Source organism: Ranitomeya imitator, chromosome 3 (genome assembly GCF_032444005.1).
Source record: "Ranitomeya imitator isolate aRanImi1 chromosome 3, aRanImi1.pri, whole genome shotgun sequence".
NCBI lineage: Eukaryota > Metazoa > Chordata > Amphibia > Anura > Dendrobatidae > Ranitomeya > Ranitomeya imitator.
The window spans coordinates 414,575,311-414,591,000 of NC_091284.1; the positions used below are offsets into that span (position 1 = coordinate 414,575,311).

Consider the following 15,690-nt stretch of genomic DNA (forward strand, 5'->3'; position numbering starts at 1 on the left):
TCCTCGCAGTGTGAGTGTGCGCATTGTGAGGCGTCACACACAGTGACTGTAGACTTGTCGGTTTCGCCTGGACAACCCCTTTAAGAGGTTTCTTTCTTCCTCAGTTAGGTTCCGTTCACGTCTGCGCTGGTCTGTCACACGATGGCTGCCATGCACCGGTAACGCATTGGCCGTTTCTGCTCTTTCCTTCCCATTGGCTATGAGGGAATGTGCAGTACAGATTATTATTATTTATTTATATACAGATGACAGAAGTCATGGCTTGTAAAAATGAGCCCCTTAATTAATTAATTACTCTAAACTTGCGTTTAAGCCTGGAAAATAATAACACTGCCGGCAACAAAGCCCACAGCCACATATAGCACAACCCACGGAGGGGACGCGTGGAGATGACGCTCCATGACAACGTGTAAGTTCCACGTCGTCAAGCAGGCTGTATGAATGGGAGGCGGGGCTGTCCGTGTGTGGGCGGAGCTCCGCACACCCGGAACTCAGCTTGTGCAGCTTTAGGATTCCTGTGTAGCCACGCCCACCCGTGCAGAACCCACCAATGGCCTCGCTCCGGCTCTATTGCTGCACACAGGTTCGGGAAGTTAAAGTGTCGGAGCAGCAGAGGAGCCGGCACTCGCTTCCGTGGTCACAGCGCACAGGTAAGTGCCGGCACCGGTATACATGGACACGGCCGACAGTCACCGGCAAGGAAGGGGTGTAGGGGACACTGACTGCTACGTGCTTTCCAGCAATATTTGTCCAGCTATGACGTGTTCATTGGCATTTATAAGGAGCTCGCTCTTAGGTGACGTTTTCTTCTTCATCCTCGTTTATTACATTGTGGACAATTCATTTATAATGATTTTAACCCCTTAGTGACCGGGCCACATCGTTTTTTTTCAATCTGACCCGTGTGACACATTACACTTTATGATAATGGTAAATTTCTGTTGACTATTTTCTGTGTTTATTCATAAATATCAGAAATTTTACAAAAATGTTTAAAAATGTGCAATTTTTGAACTTTGAATGATTGTCCCTTTAAGGCTGCTTTCACACATCAGTTTTTTTTGCCATCAGTCACAGTCCGTCTATTTTGGGAAAAAAACGGATCCATCGCAGATTGTGAAAAACTGATGCGACGAATCCCTTTTTTTTTTTTTTTTTTTTTTTTTTTTTTTTTGCCGGATCCGGCTAATTGGATCCTAAAAAAAAAAAAATCTGAGCATGATCAGTTAAAAAAAACAAAACGGAATCCATCACCAGATTCTGGCATTTGACAGATCTGGCGCCATTGGCTAACATTCCAGCAAACGATGGATGGCGACAGATCCCTCGCTGTCTGGTTTTTCGATGGACACAAAAAACGTTACTATGTCCGTTTTCTCCGGCCGCCAGATCAACAATTTTTGATGGATCCGGGGGAAAATGGATGAAACGTGAGGCCATCCGTCACTAATAAGTCTATGAGAAAAAATGGATCCAGCGGCAACTTTGGCCAGATCCGTTTTTTTTTTTCAAAATTCGCCACACTGTGACTGACGGCAAAAAACTGATTTGTGAAAGGGGCCTAATAGACAGTCATACCACATAAAACCTTAATAAATAACATTTGTCTCATGCAGGGCTGGTGTTAGGGGCAGGCAGACCAGTCAGTCGCCTAGGGCCCCCGCTCATCCAGGGGTGCCAGCCAGTGATGTGCCGCTAATAGTGGCACACCATGCAGCTGCTATGGGGCTCCTGAGTAAAAGGGGCCCGGTGCTGCCAACTCTCAACATTGCGCATTCAACTTATCGGCATCATAGATGCCAATACAGTTGAAAGTAGTAGAGGACAGAGCGTCGTGTGACACTCTATCTACTATCACTCCCCCTCTGCCTCAGCGTGTGCAGAAGCCAAAGCAGTGAGGGAATGAGGAGGAGAGGTAAGTATTGTGTGTGTCTGCTGCACGATACTGTGTGTGTTTGTGGAGGGGCTGAATTATACTCTGTGTGTTGCTTTATTCTCTGGGGGGGCGGCATTATACTGTGTGTGTGTGGTGGCTGCATTATACTCTTAGGGGGCTCCATTATACTCTGACGGGACAGCACTATACTGTGTGTGTGGCTGCATTTATACTTTGTGTGGGGCTGAATTATTCTCTGAGGGGGCTGCAATATGCTCTGAGGGGGGCTGCAGTATGCTCTTTTCAAGGACCATGGGGAGTGTATTTTACTATATAGGACCTGCATTATACTGTATTGAGGACTATCTGTACCAATCATTCTTCCTCAGCCGGGGTAAGGGTAGGTGTACACGGTCAGTAAAGGATGCGGGTTGGACACTGCGTACTTGTGCAGCGTCCAGATGTTACAGCATAGTGGATGGGATTTTATGAAATCCCATCTCCACTATGTGTGCAGTGGCACCCGCGGCTCACCTGTGGAGACGGACATGCGGCGCGTCTTTGCAGACCACAGCACGTAAATTTATCTTGCCGGGAGATGCTCATTCTCCGCAAGATAAATCCCCCCCCTCACCCCCCCCCCCCCCGTACAATGTATTGGATGCAGTGAATCCGCACACTTCAATGAACACATGCAGAATCGCCTGCATATAAAAGCCGGCAGCGCTTTGGATGAAGCAGATATGTGCTGCGTCCATAGAAGGTTTAAAAATGTAGCAGCAATTTTTCATTTTTAAGGAAATTTGCAAAACTTTATTTTAACCCTTCAGGTGCATTTCAGGAATTAATGCAAAATGTCATAACAGGAATGAAGACATTTATTTTTAACATCTACATGTTGCCATCTTCTGATCAGGCCACTGTAGCTGGCAGACTTTAAGGCCATTATTTGGCTGTGAATTGCCATGACAAACATCAGGACCACACGATCAAGATCTCAGGGTGCCGATGGAGTTCTAGAGGAAGCTGCCACACTGTGTTAACCATCTGCATGCTGTAGTCACTATTGACCAGCATTTAAGGGGTTAAACCACTATAGTCTGTACCAACACTGGCCGTGGCTGATGCGGCAAGTTGTCAGCTATAGTGTACAGCTGCTGGACTGTTGGCCGTCAGTGGATGCTAGTCTCTAGTGATGAGCGAGTATACTCGTTGCTTGGGTGGTCTCCAGATGACCCAGGAGGTCCCTTCTAACTCTACCATTCTATGATCATCCCCCCTCCCCACCCAAATTGGTATAAAATATATATATATATATATATATATATATATATATATATATATATATATATATATATATATATTATAATAAAACTTTCATAAACTTGAAACACTAGGGGGAGAAGCTGCTGAACTTAGCCTAACACGGTACACTAGGTTTTCATGGCAAAGTTCACACTGGGCGTTTTTGCTTTTTTATTTTTATGCTAAATTTCAGCTATGTTTTACAGTACCAGCTATGTTTATGAGATCTCATTAATCTCATGCACACAGCTTGGATTTTTTGTCATCAGTATTTTGTGCTTTGCATGGTGTTTTGAACATAGAGCATGTCATTTCCTTCAGCATTTTTTTTTTTCAGCGTTTTCCCCCATTGACTTGAATGGGGGGGGGGAAGGGAAGCTGCAAAACCTATGTTTTTGCCACAGCTTCTTTCCTGCCATGCTCTCAGGTTTTGTTGCAGGAAAAAAATGCAAGTGAACCTTGCCTTGTTACTGCTGTAAATGTCAGCAGTATCTGACCAAATGTGTGAATGTGGCCTTATACTGGCATAGCGGAGTCCGTGTTTAGAGCACAGCATACTGATGATTACTGTGCTGTGCTCTGAACACTGCAGTGACAGTGGTGGTCAGTAACCTGACACTGTACAATTGATAGGCTACCGTGCTGGAAGACATCTTTGCCGTATACAGTGATTTCACTTCTCCAGCGGTGAGCACAGTGCTGTAGGCTGCTGATCACCGCTCTGATACTCTCCGCATCCCGGCATCTCCTGTCAACGCTAGCGCTGAACACTGAGCGGTGACGGGTAAACTGTAGTTCGCGGCACAGCTGTAAGGTACAATAAAACCCCCAGGGGACATGCCCCGTTCACAGCTGGAGGCAGCCACTGGGGTGAGGGTTACCCTATTTGCAATGTGATAATGTCTTGCTCAGACACTTCCACACCAGCAAATGAAAACGGCAGCCTCTTGTGGCTGCTGAGAAGAAATATTTAAAAATGTGAAAATATTACTTTAATTTTGTGTTTAAAAAAATAATAGATTACATAATCAATAATACAAAAATGAATTCATGGCACATTCCCTTTTAAGAGTTCAGACCACCCAAAGCTACTTAATTTTGCATAAAGGTAGATAGATCAGGCACATCTGCCAATCAGGAGCATTGATGCCCACATAGTATTCACGCATTTTTGTGGTCATGTCTGCCATTGAGACTGATGGGCAATGGACTGCTGCTGGTCTAGGGTATACATCATCACTATATCTTTATATGTACGTATAGGATAAGGACCCTGATTTTATCTGATTGGTCGCTTGACACGTTAAGTGTAAGATCTCTTTTTATTTTATTTTTTTCTACTATCTACTCTGACTACTGATTAGCACTTGGGGTGACTGAATGATTTGCCGCATACTGATCAAGGAGTATGTGTAGCTTTATGAATGGGGTCTAGAAAGTGCCCTCCAGTCTGAGTTTTACCTATTGACTCCTACTTGGATATTTACCTTTGGGAACAGATATAGGTTTTTGTGATAACACTTTGTTTCACATATGGCGGTCTCTGCCAACACTGATACAATTGTCATTGTGTCTGTTATCACATTAGGAGGTGCCTTCATGGCAGATGACTTTGTTCTGCTAACTTCAGTTTTGTTCAGGACTTAAAGCATTGTCAGAAAATACTAGTTGTTCCAGATAATCAAAACAGAAGGCAGGGCAGATGAAGTCAGCTCTGCCGCCTGTATGACCCCACCCGGTAACTGAAGCCGTCCAGGATATCTGTATATTATATGTGGGTTAATTACATGCTAATATAGATCTGGGCTATTGTTAAATGATCTCTACTATTAAATGTATAACCCGACAACACTCACTAAAATCTAATGAGGAAGAACATGGGGGGCAAGCTTCTGTAAGAAGAGGGACCGGACCGGGGGTACCTTTCTTGAACTGGGTATGGGACTGTCGCCTTTGTTGTCTGGGGGAAAGCTTAGAAACCAGGACCGACCTATGCACTCGACAGCAGGGGGCATAGCTAGGCTAAAAAGGGCAGAGCGTGTGAAATGGCAGAGAGACTTGGTGGGAACACACAGCGCGGGAAGTTTGTTGCTCCGTTCTCTGAGCACCGTGACAGCGCAGGCCCGCGCTACAGTATCCCTGCTGCCACTTACTGAGACTGTGACTGGAGAACTACCTTTTGCCTGTTGGCTCCCGCTGCTGAAGGTACCCAACGCTACGGGTCAGTAAATACCGCACGCGTGCCGCCTAAGGGCAGTCCCACACGTCCAGATAATTCCGGTACCGGAATTATCCGTGCCCGTGCGTTTCTGTGGCACATCAGTGTGGCACACGTGTGCCCACTGGGTACCACACGCACCGTGCAGGAGACAGCGCTAAAGTTTAGCGCTGTCCCCTGCATCTGGTGCTGAAGCTACCATTCATATCTTCTCTGCAGCAGCGTTTGCTGTAGAGAAGATATGAATATTCCTTTTTTTTTTATTTTGTTTCTCGTGTTTAAAATAAAGATCCATGTGCCCACCCCCTCTGCGCCCACCCGCTGTTCTTAAAATACTCACCCGGCTCCCTCGCTGGCACTGCTTCCTGTCCTGGCCGCACCTTCTACTGTATGAGCGGTCACGTGGGGCCGCTCATTTACAGTAATGAATATGCTGCTCCACCCCTATGGGAGGTGGAGCCGCATATTCATCACTGTAATCGGCGGCCCCACGTGACCGCTCATACAGTATAAGGTGCGGCCAGGACAGGAAGCAGTGCCAGCCAGCATGGGAGGGGGGTGGTCACATGGATCTTTATTTTAAACACGAGAAACAAAATAAAAAAAAAAAAAAAAAAAGGAATATTCATATCTTCTCTACAGCAAACGCTGCTGCTGAGAAGATATGAATGGCAGATTCAGCACCACGTGGGGGGGACAGCGCTTACTGTAGCGCTGTCTCCTGCACGGCACACGGACAACGTCCGTGTGCGGTACGTGTTTTACACGGACCCATTGACTTTAATGGGTCCGTGTAATCCGTGTGCTCCCACGAACACTGACATGTCTCCGTGTTTGGCACACGGAGACACGGTCCGCAAAAAAATCAATGACATCTGCACAGATGCATTGATTTCAATGTGTCTACGTGTGTCAGTGGCTCCGGTAAGTGAGGAAACTGTCACCTCACGTACCGGAGCCACTGACGTGTGAAACCGGCCTAAGAAAGACCGAGTGACTTATCGAGAACTGTTCCCTCTCACCCGCATACTGCTGCCGAGCTCCGGCAGTGTTGGAGTCTGCTTTTCACTCTGCAACCCGAATCCTGGACCTAAGACCCCACGCAAGACATCAAGGACTCCTCGTCATCGCCAGGAACCGAATCATCAACGCCTGCAGGACAACACTGGCTTCATCACTTGCTAACCACGTTGGCACCATCGTATGAACCTAGGACTCTGCAGACAGGAAGCCGTCAGACTGATAAGTTGACCCTAATGAACAGTTGTTATACTTTTTGCCCTCGTTACCTCCATCAGCACACCTATTATGCTCATATCACCTGCCATACTCCTACCTCTCCTTTCCCCTCCCTGCGTGGAGTATTACCCCGTTCAAGTATAAAATGTAAAGTTGACTCTTGCTCTGCCACCTGTCCGTTACTGCATCCCACAACCTGCTCACACTTCTACAACTTGTTAAGTAGCACACAGATGGCAACCAGCGCTCTCCATATTTTTACGATGGACCTGATTTTCTGGGGTTAAAAAAAAAAAAACACTGATAATATTTACAAGCCCATGGGACCTAAATCATATGTTGTGGACCTAAAGTAGGAAAAAAATACTTTGGAATTGGTCTTGTAAGAAATGGATGGGTCCATGAACTCCACTAGGACTGTGGTACACTCATGCCCTGCTAGAGCTATCAGTGACTTAATTCTGCCGTGCGCTGACAGGGAGGAGGCCTACTTGTAAGCAGTGTGCTCTAACCTTCCTGCTAAGGCAAGGTTCACACTAGTGTCCAGCTATCTGGGGGTTTTTTTGTTATTGGCAAAGAAAAAATGAACTTCTGCAGAGCGGACACTTGTGGTTTTGAGTAAAAATCTTTTACTTAATAAACCCATGTAAAGTAATTTTCATGATATTTTCCTATCTGGTCACAGATGTACTTGGTACCATAGATGTATGGTGAAGATGTTTTGAACTATAAATTTATTCCTGCCACATGTATAATTTGGGCAGGAGGCTGTGCGATTGTGGCCTTGGCGTGTGCGTGCTCTATTCCTTCTCGTGTGTCGTTTTCCTTCTGCTGCTGATTCCAGGAACACTATCTCCTTTGTGCATTTTACTGCTCCATCCTGAAGCTGAGGGGGTAGAGTCATGTCTTTAATAAACATTAAATCGTAGCCTGCTTGCGAGAGTTCCGAAGTTCTGCAGCTTTCTTTTTTACTAAAAGCAGGAATATTCTCTCCCCTTTATTTCCAGATCTGAATAACGATGCCGGAGAAGGTTCTAGTAACAGGAGGTGCTGGCTACATAGGAAGCCACTGCGTCTTGGAGTTGATAGAAGCTGGCTACGAACCCGTAGTTATAGACAATTTCCACAATGCCATTCGAGGTAAGCCGGCAAAAGGAAACCATGTACAATGTTTTATGTGGTGTCATCTGGTCCTTGGATATGACTTGCCTATGATTGGGGTACGTCATTTCAGCTTGTGGGGACTCCTTGGACCCCTTCATTACCAGCTATTATCTGCACTGGCGGTTGCCAGATATATACAATGTATGGTGGGGCGGAATACGGCAGCCCCATTATTTTATTTATTTTTTTGCCAAGAACTGCTCCAAGTGAGTGGCAGGCAGAAAAAGAGCAGAACTCTACAGCAGCCACTCGGCTTTGTACATGGCCTCTGTGTTCTTACCCATACGGTTCTTATATTCAGCACCTGCCATAGCTGATCAGTGGAGGTATTGGCTATTTGATATCATCAACTTCTTATTGATAGTTCATTAGTGAGGAGTGAGTAATACAGAGGTGTAGCTAGGGTTTTGGTTCAGGGGGGGCGAAGCTTCTGAGTGGGCCCCTAACCAGGTAACCTTGATTACAACTTGGTGACGCACCCTAATAGTGGAGGAGAATCTCAGCAGATGACTGCGCTATTACTGAAGATAATCTCTATATAACGACCAACATGGATATTACCGCCATATGGTCAGTGGTAGATACCAGTCCTACAGAACATATAAGAGATCACAGCACAGTTAGGCCGGGATCACACACAGCGAGATACGTCGAGTCTCGCAGGTTAAAACCAAGCTCATGCACCGGCACTCCAGAACGGAGCATGCGGCCGCATAGCAATACATGGAGCTGCACGCACCGCTCTGGAGTGCCGGTGCCAGAGCTTGTTTTTAACCTGTGAGACTCGGCCATATCCCGCTGCAGTGTGACTCCGGCCTTACGGATAATGACTTACCGCTGATGTTCTCTTATGGAATTGTTCACTTTTCCCGTCTTTTGCATCTGGCCCAGACCGACATGACAACTTCTTCCAGCCAGGACTCGTCTGCATAGAATACAACAAAGACACATTTCACTTCTCATTTTCCAGTCACATCACCATCTATTCCCAACCTGCACAAACTCCTCATCCTGCTGATACCCCAATACTGAGCCGCTGCTGCCGTATGTCCCTATTACTGCACCTACTGTGTAAATTCTAAAGCACCCCTCTATAATATAGTAATGCCGGGTGCAAGTGTCCTAGAAAACAGTGCCCATATTTTGCCCCTAAAAAGTAATAATGCCCTGTGTGCCCCTTTGATAGTCAGTTACCAGAGTTCCCCTATAACAATAAGTGCCAACTTTTAATTTAATAGCCTCCCCTTGTACAGCTCCTCTATACCCAGTATGATGCCCCCTCACTGTATAGTACCACCCACACAGTAGACTGACCACTTAGTAGATTCCAAACTGTTTGATGGCTCCAACACTGTATGATGGCCCCTTCACTGTAATCCCCACACTGTACAATGGCCTCCATAGATAACCTCCATATAGTATAATGTGCCAGATAGTCCTCAATATAGTACAAGACAGTACCCCTATAGGCAGACCCTGTAGTATTGTAATATATGGCAGCACCCCCCCATAGGCAGATCCTGTAGTGTATAAGGCAGTACCCCCCCCCCCCCCACCTTTAGGCAGATCCTGTAATGTATAAGGCAGAACCCATTAAAAAAAACACAATAAATAAATAAATAAATACACCTTTTTCTCCTTGTTCCAGCGGTGCTCTTGTCCTGACAGTGGGCGCCGGGCAGTGACATCACCGTGCCCGCTGTCAGTGTTGGCGTCTGCGACGTCAGACGCTGACAGAGAATGATGGGAGAAGCAGCGCAGCGCTCCTTCCCTCATCAATGCGGTGAGCTGTATCTGCTAAATGCCGATACAGCTCACCATGCGATGACAGGCGGGGGGCTCACGGCTGCCATTGGGCCCCCCCGCCTGCTCAGGGGCCCCATAGCGGCAGAGCAGGGAGATTAATTCTCTCTGCTCTGCTGCAGAATGTAACTGTATCAGCGCGCTGCGCTCGCCGTTACAGTTACAGTAGCGTAGCTCCGGGTGGGCCCCCTCTGCCCTCCTGGTAGCTATGCTGTTAGTGAGTATACTCGTTGCTCGGGTGGTCTCTGAGTATTTGTGACTGCTCGGAGACTTAGTTTTCTTTGCTACAGCTGCATGATTTGCAGGTGCTAGACAGGCTGAATACATGTGGGGATTCCTTGGCAACCCCTACATGTACTCAGGCTGGCTAGCAGCCGTAAATCATGCAGCTGCAGCAAAGAAAATTAAATCTCCAAGCAGTCTCAAATACTCGGAGACCACTCGAGCGTGCTCGGGAAAACCCGAGTAATGAGTATACTCTCTCATCACTATAGGTCATCAATATGTAAGGCCCAGACAACCCCTCTAAGGCCGGGGTCACACTTGCGCAAGTGAAATGCGAGAAACTCACACGAGTCTCTCGCATCAATACCCGGCACAGCGCTCTGGCACTCGGGACCAGAGCGTACAGCGGCATGTATTTCTATGCAGCTGAATGCTCCGTTCCCGAGAGACGGCGGCTGTGCCGGGTATTGATGCGAGAGACTCGTGCAAGTTTCTCGCATTGCACTCGGAAATGTGACCCCGGCCTAACGGACATGTTAAGTGTTATACTTTATTCTAAGTAAAACTATTTAAGTGTGTGTGTCTGCAAGGCAAAGCCAGAGGTGTGTATGTATGTACATTTGAAACCAGAAGTTTACATACACTGTATAAAAAGACACATATGCATAATTTATCTCATTATCTGGCATGAAATCTGAATAAACCTCTCCGGTTTTAGGTCAATTAGGATTACCATAATTAGTAATGTTTTAAGGCATTTTTATTACTTACTGCAAAGTCAAAAGTTTACATACATTTAATTTGTATTTGGTACCATTGCCCTTAGGCCGGCGTCACACTAGCGAGTTTAACGGACGTATGAGAGGTGCAGAAAATACGGATTGCATACGGTACAATGATTCTCTATGGCCCAGCTCCTATCTGCCGTATTTTACTGATCCGTATTATACGGTCTTCTACGGCTGTAGAAAATCGCAGTATGCTGCATTTGTCACCGTATTGCGCAAAAAATCACCAATGAACGTTTATGGGGGCGAGAAAATTACGGATTACGCACGGACCAGCAGTGTGACTTGCAAGAGATAGGCAGCAGTGTTCTAGTGAAAAGCCGGCAATTCAGTGCGGTGTACAGTAAAATCACACTGACAGGTTAGAATAGAATAGCTAAGATAAATGTCTACACATAGTATAGGGGTATATATATTTTCAGAATATTTTTCCAGGCTCGAGTTCATATGAGGACATCCAGCAGAGGGCGCATCACCACGACTCGAGGTAACTACAGGTCATTCCCCTGCATTCCATTCATTCGCCGGGTTTTTAAAGGCAGGGGCGGCTGCATTAGCAGACTTCTGCTTGTAAAATTAGTTAACCCTTTCAGATGGATTTACATCGTGGGACATGACAGAAGGTATGGGATATTGTTGTTTTTTTATTTTTCCTTTTTTACAGAACGAGGGTCTTCAGGTAGATTAAGAGTCTAATAAAATATTAAAACACCCTGTGTTTTTATTTCATTAAAATACTTTGTAATAAGTGTGTGTGTGTGTTTTTTTTTTGTTTTTTTTAAACCATTTCATACTATTGGATTAATAATGGATAGGTGTCATAATTGACGCCTCTCCATTATTAATCTGGCTTAATGTCCCCTTACAATAGCAAGGTGACATTAACCCTTCATTACTCCATATCCCACCGCTACACGGGAATGGGAAGAGAGTGGCCAAGTGCCAGAATAGGCGCATCTTCCAGATGTGCCTTTTCTGGGGTGGCTGGGGGCAGATGTTTTTAGCAAGGGGGGGCAATAACCATGGACCCTCTCCAGGCTATTAATATCTGCCCTCAGTCACTGGCTTTACCATTCTGGCGGAGTAAATTGCGCGGGAGCCCACGCCAATTTTTTTCCGCGATTTAACTCTTTAATAGAACGCTCAAATTTTGCACATACACACTACTAACATTAGTAGTGAGGAATATGCAAAAAAAGGGATATGAGATGGTTTACTGTATGTAAACCATGTCTCATATCATGTCAAGTTTGAGAAGGAGATGGGAAAAGCCGGCAATTGAATTATCGGCTTTTAAGCTATCTAGCGCTGATAGAGAGAGAATATATCAGTTTATGTTTTTACGATTATTTGAGCCCATGGATCCATTGTATGTCCGTATTGCAAGCCTGCGAGAAAATCTCACAGTACGGATTACATACGGAGGATGCCATGCGCAAAATACGCTGACACACCCTGCCTACAGATGACATACGGATCACTATTTTGGGGACTTTTCTGCGTATTACGGCCGTAAATAACGGACCGTATTTTCATATGCGGAGTGTGACGCCGGCCTTAAACTGAATGACTTGGGTCAAACGTTTGGGATATCCTTCCACAAGCTTCTCACAATAGTTGGTCGGAATTTGGGCCCATTCCTCTTGACAGCTGGTGTAACTGATCCAGGTTTATAGGTCGCCTTGCTCGCACCAGCCTTTTCAGCTTTGCCCATAAATTTTCAATAGGAATGAGATCAGGTCTTTGTGATGTCCACTCCAAAACATTCACGTGAATGGGGGTCATCGGTCATTGGCATAACAACCAGAGGTCTCCTTGAGACCTCTATGGTTGTTGATGCCGGATTGCTATGAGCGCAACACTGTGGTCAGCACTCATAGCAATGCAGTAATTCTGCTACATAGAGGCAATCTGAGAATCCCCTCTATGTAGCAGAGCCAACCAAGTTGTGGCAGCTTCTAGCCTCCCATGGACACTATTGAAGTGTGCCAAAACTTAAAGAAAAATAGTGTTAAAAATATTTTAAAAAAATACGTTTAAATCACCACCTCCCTTTCGCCTCCTTCAAAATAAAACAATAAAGAAAACTCAAATTGTGTTCAGAATGGCCCGATCTATCAATTAAAAAAAAGAAAAAAAATTAACCTGATCGCTAAACTGTGTAGTGAGAAAAATTGAAACGCCAGTTACGCTTTTTTTTTGGTCGCCGCAACATTGCATTTAAATGCAATAACGGGCGATCAAAAGAACGTATCTGCACAAAAGTGATATCATTAAAAATGCAAAAATAAGCCCTCACCCAACCCAAGATCACAAAAATGGAGATGCTACTGTTATTGGAAAATGGCACTTTTTTTTTTTTTTAAATCGCAAACTTTGGAATTTTTTTTTCCCCCATTTTCGAGTACAGACATGCTAAAACCAATGGTGTTGTTCAAAAGTACAACTCGTCCCGCAAAATAAAATAAGCCCTCACATGGCCAAATTGATGGAAAAATAAAAAAGTTATGGCTCTGGGAAGGAGGGGAGCAAAAAACAAAAACGTAAAACCGAAAAAGGCTCCGGTCATGAAGGGGTTAAACTGTATGTCGGTTGTACGAGGAATCCTCATGACTTGAACATTTAGCAGCTAAGGAGCTTTGTACAAGCCTGAGTTCAGTGTACAGTCTACAAGGTGTCAGCCAGGTGTGGTTCACCTCTGTTTGACTATGAAGCAATGCAAACACTGTGTTCATGCTGGTAGACTGACAAATGGTAGGAAAAAACTGAAGAGCAAAAAGCGCAGTAGGGTCTTATCCAATGATAAAGGACATTAAGATGCAAATAATTGATCACCTGGTATAGTTGTTTATCGCACAATAAGGATCATGCTTAAATTTGTCAGCTGCTGCAGTCCTTCGGGTTAAAAACCAAAACCAAAACGTTGAAACGCCAGAAGAAATGACATAGGTGGGTTGTCCACGATGCTGATTGAGATATGAAAGAATAGTCCATGATTCAAAGTAGACTTTCATTAAAAATGCATTTCAAAGTCTTCAGACTTCATCAAGGTGTAACCACAAAGTTTGTATGAATTCTTGCTAAACAGTGTATGGTCAAGATAAACTACACATGGCGACATCCAACATCCTCCGTCTAGCCTGACCATACTCAAGGGCAGACCTGGGCAAGATGCGGCCCGCGGGCCGCATCCGGCCCGCCTGATGATTTTGAACGGCCCGCCAGCTAGCTGTCACTTCTGACAGCTGCCCTTGGCACCGCTCGGCCAGACGCCATTGGCGGTTCCTCAGACACTGTGCAGCTTCTGGCCCCGCCCTTTGGCTGCATTGTGCTCCACACCATTGGCTGGGCTGCCCGGCTCTCGCTCCATCACTACTTGTGATTGGCTGGCCTGTCAGTCTGTCACTGACCTCGGTGATGGGGAGCGGTCTCTGGAGGCTTCTGCGGGCTTTAACGGTGGCGGCGGGTGTGAGGAGCCAAGATTTATCCCTGAGATTGTCCGTGCAGACGAGACCGGCGCCAAGGTCACTGGTAAGTGTCCGAGAGAGGCTGTATCCGCCCTCCCTGCACCCACCGTCCATGCTTCACCCTGACCGGCTGCACCCAACGGCCTGCATTCTGGCTGACTGCTGAGGTTGTGTGACTGGCGGCCTCCCCCTCTATACTGGTTCTGGAGGGCTGTGACTGGCGGCCTCCCCCTCTATACTGGTCCTGGGGGGCTGTGACTGGCGGCCTCCCCCTCTATACTGGACCTGGGGGGGCTGTGACTGGTGGCCTCCCCATCTATACTGGTCCTGGGGGGCTGTGACTTGCGGCCTCCCCCTCTATACTGGTCCTGGGGGGCTGTGATTGGCGGCCGCCCCCTCTATACTGGACCTGGGGGGCTGTGACTGGTGGCCTCCCCATCTATACTAGTCCTGGGAGGCTGTGACTGGCAGTGGCGTATCCAGGGGGGGGGGGGGTTTGGGCCAGACAGGACATAACATTTGTGCAGCATTATATGGGGGCCATAATGTTTGTGCAGCATTATATGGGGCCATAATGTTTGTGCAGCACTATATGGGGCCATAATGTTTGTGCAGCATTATATGGGGGCCATAATGCTTGTGCAGCACTATATGGGGCCACTACAGTATACTACAGTATTGGGTAAAAATTAGTTAATTATATTAGTCCGGCCCTCTAAAACCATCCCAATTTCTCATGCGGCCCCATGGCTAAATTAATTGCCCACCCCTGCTCAAGGGTGTAGGGTATCTGACTGAACGTGAATATTTCATAATGGATGGCCTGTATTGCTCAAAGAAAACCCTGATTTACTCTGTAAGATTCTTTACACTCTTCTATCGTTTTTACCAAACGTAAGTCCTGCACAATGAGCAGCAATGTTAGTTTTGTGTAGGTACATCTTTACTCCTTTTAAGATGCTTTCAAAATCCCAAACAAGACATATTAACTAGCTGTAATCTAAGGTACAGGAAACAGGGATTTGCTATTTTATGTGCAAAACATAATCAACATTTTTCAGCAACTCTGCAGTTCCAGATTAATAGGAAGGATATCCTTTTGCAAGATATTTTCTTTGTATTGCACTTTGACATGTAAAGAAATCTGTGCTCTGCTGCCTGTTCTAACCTCCGTCAGTAGCTGTGCCAACATCCCCCTGACATACCCATGCACTCTTGGTTTGGCTGAGTGTGCATATGCTCACAATACGGAGGGGGGATAAGGTGGAGCAGCAGCCTACATCCCTGGGGTACTTATGTTTGCATACAGTAGTTGCAGAATACACCAACTGTTAAATTTAAAAGGAATCTTTTGTTAAATTGTCAATACGCTGGAGGAATAGAAATGTACAGAATGGTCCCAAATATTCTTCTTAGCCCTGTAATCCCCGACAGACCAAGGAGATGGTGGAAATGATCTTCATGTAGAATATCATTGTTCTCAGTCTCTTCTACAGATCAACTTTTATAGACCCCTGTTATACATTAGACATATGGTGACTTATAAATGTGGCTGAGTTCTTGTACAAAAAAAAAAGGCATACCTGTAAAAGACTATACTCGCAT

At 45.8% G+C, this 15,690-nt stretch overlaps 1 protein-coding gene across 1 annotated transcript in view; it reads left to right on the forward strand.

The window, feature by feature from the left end:
* The first annotated feature begins 480 nt into the window (after positions 1 to 480).
* Positions 481 to 15,690, forward strand: part of GALE (UDP-galactose-4-epimerase) — a 38,286-nt gene continuing 23,076 nt past the window's right edge. The window contains exons 1-2 of the mRNA XM_069757144.1: positions 481 to 650; positions 7,646 to 7,778. Of these exons, the coding sequence (XP_069613245.1) occupies positions 7,658 to 7,778 (121 nt within the window). The 5' untranslated portion in view covers positions 481 to 650; positions 7,646 to 7,657. The remainder of the gene's footprint in view (positions 651 to 7,645; positions 7,779 to 15,690) is intronic.